General features: G+C 63.5%; 1 protein-coding gene across 1 annotated transcript; it reads right to left on the bottom strand.

The window, feature by feature from the left end:
* Positions 1-636: 636 nt before the first annotated feature.
* Positions 637-2,258, bottom strand: HSPB1 (heat shock protein family B (small) member 1). Its single transcript, XM_031432690.2, has 3 exons — positions 1,770-2,258; positions 1,041-1,104; positions 637-952 (listed from the first exon to the last, which is right to left on the bottom strand). Exons 1-3 carry the CDS (start codon positions 2,119-2,121, stop codon positions 763-765), a joined length of 606 nt encoding a protein of 201 aa, XP_031288550.1. The 5' UTR covers positions 2,122-2,258; the 3' UTR covers positions 637-762.

Below are 2,258 nucleotides of genomic sequence, written 5' to 3'. Positions count from 1 at the left end.
CAAAGGAGAAGGCCGAGGCAGAAGTGACTGTCCCGGCTGGGGCCAGTCAAGGCAGGCCCTCTGGGAGTCACTGTCTTCCCCATCAGGACTTTGCTTCTCTCCTACCAAAACCTAGGCCATACTGCACTCACTCTCTGCAGGCTGCCCTCAGGCCAGAGAGCCCAGGCCCCACTCTGCCCGCATGGCGGAGGACGGGTCCTTTGATGAAAAAGTTGCCTTAGAGTCACCAGGGGTGGTTACACCTCCCATACCTTCTCAGTGGTCCTGCCCCTCTCCACGATGATGAAGTCAGTAGGGGACCCTGAGCTCCCAGGAAGCTCTCCTCCCTGGCCCTGCTCTGTCCCCCTCCACCTGCCCCCTGACCAGGTGTTCCTGAGTGCCTAAGCCTGGGCCAGGGGCCTCTCTGGGTTCCTACCTCCCACACCTGGCCCTGGGGGTTTTAATTGCTATAAACAATCACTTCTCTCTTAGTAGACAAGGTATTGGAAAGCAGGGCTGTGCCCTGTGATAGACACGGGTGTACCCGCAGGGCCCAGCATGGGGCTTGGCATACAGCGGGCCCTCAGCAAATGTGATGAGTGTGTGAACCAGCACCAACCCCTAAGCCTCCACAAACACACCGGGTCTGAGGCAGTGGCCGGCAGGAACTTAGAACTTTATTTGAGAAAAACAGAAGGTAAACGTATCAAAAGAACATAGAGGCTTGGAGAGTGGGGATGGTCAAGGACGGCTACTGTGGGGTAGACAGCTGGGCTAAGGCCTTTACTTGGCTCCAGGCTGTTCGGACTTGCCAGCTTCTGGGCCCCCAAGTTGGGCACGGGCTTCGAAGGTGACAGGGATGGTGATCTCCGCCGACTGGGTAGCTGGCTTGGGCAACGGGGCCTCCACGGTGAGCGTGCCCTCAGGGGACAGGGAGGAGGAGACCAGGGTGGGGTCCACACCGGGGGGCAGCCTAGACACGCAGAGAGAGAGGACAAAAGTTACACACTAGAGGGTCGCTGCGCCCTCCCCCGCCCCCTAGATCCGACGCCAGGACTCACGTGTATTTCCGAGTGAAGCACCGAGAAATGAAGCCGTGCTCATCCTGTCGCTCTTCGTGCTTGCCTAGAGGGGAAGAGGGAGGTCAGAGGAGACGGGCAGGGGCGTCTCCAGCTGGCCCACATCCAAACACGCCCCACCTGGTGGCAAGGACTCATGGCAGGAGAAGATTCACTAAAGGATTTGGGGGCCCGACTGTCCTGGGACCTCAGAAGCTTCTGGAAAGTTCGGTTCAGGGGCTTTGGGCTGGAGAGTAGGGACGCAGCGCCGGGCACGCGCACACGCCCTCTCCGCAGACCCAGGCTAGGGGCGGGGACCGCGCTGGGGGTGGGGACCCGACGCCCTCTTCACACCCACCTCAGGCTGGGCGGGGCGCGGGTGGGCGCAGGGAGACCTGGCCCCTCAGAGGTGGGGTTGGGGGGTGGTCTCTGCTGGAAACGGGCGTTTCTTTCCCTAGTAGAGAAGTTTTAGGGCCCACAGTTCCCTTAGGAGCTACCAGCAAGGCCCCCCGCCCCCATTCTAAAGAAGCAGACACAGGCCAGAGGGCAGGGCGAGGAGGCTGGGCCCAGCTCCCAGGACTCTGTCCCCGGGTCCTCGGCTAAGTTTTCACTTCCCAGGCCCCTCGCCCTGCCCAGGGCTCCTCCCCTAAACGGGCGAGAGGCCGGGGCGGGCGAGAGGGGAAGGAAGGCGGGGGGTGGGGAGCCGGGGTCCTCAGTCCCCGGAGGGCTCACCAGTGATCTCCACCACGCCGTCCTTGGTCTTGACCGTCAGCTCCTCGGGGGCGAAGTGGTTGACGTCCAGGGACACGCGCCAGCGGTCGGCCGTCTGCTGGATCTCCGACACGCCGCTGCTGAGCTGCCGGCTGAGCGCGCGGCTGTAGGCGGGGCCCTCGATCGCGGCGGGGTGCAGCGGGCGCACGTAGCCCGGCCAGCCGCTGTGGCTCAGCCACTGCGACCACTCCTCTGGCAGCCGGGGCAGCCCGAAGGCCTGCTCGAAGAGGCGGCTGTGGGCCGGGTACCAGTCTCGGAAAGGGTCCCAGCTGGGGCTCCGCAGGAGCGAGAAGGGCACGCGGCGCTCGGCCATGGTGGCTCGGCGGGATGCGTCTAGCTGAAGCTCGGGGAAGTGGAGAAGTGTCTGGCGCCGGACCCCGCAGCGCTTTTATGGGCCTCCAGCCGGGTATTTTTAGCAGGCGGTGTTTCAGGTCTCTATTAATGGCAATG

The sequence above is a fragment of the Camelus dromedarius genome, chromosome 24, assembly GCF_036321535.1.
Source record: "Camelus dromedarius isolate mCamDro1 chromosome 24, mCamDro1.pat, whole genome shotgun sequence".
Classification (NCBI taxonomy): Eukaryota; Metazoa; Chordata; class Mammalia; order Artiodactyla; family Camelidae; genus Camelus; species Camelus dromedarius.
This window is presented reverse-complemented; position numbering and strand designations above follow the sequence as displayed.

Coding starts and splice junctions, on each gene's coding strand:
- HSPB1 (XM_031432690.2), bottom strand. CDS start 2,121: ATGGCCGAGCGCCGCGTGCCCTTCTCGCTCCTGCGGAGCCCCAGCTGG. Junction 1,105..1,769: donor CGGCGTGGTGGAGATCACTG/GTGAGCCCTCCG, acceptor CTTCCCCTCTAG/GCAAGCACGAAGAGCGACAG. Junction 953..1,040: donor TGCTTCACTCGGAAATACAC/GTGAGTCCTGGC, acceptor CTGCGTGTCTAG/GCTGCCCCCCGGTGTGGACC.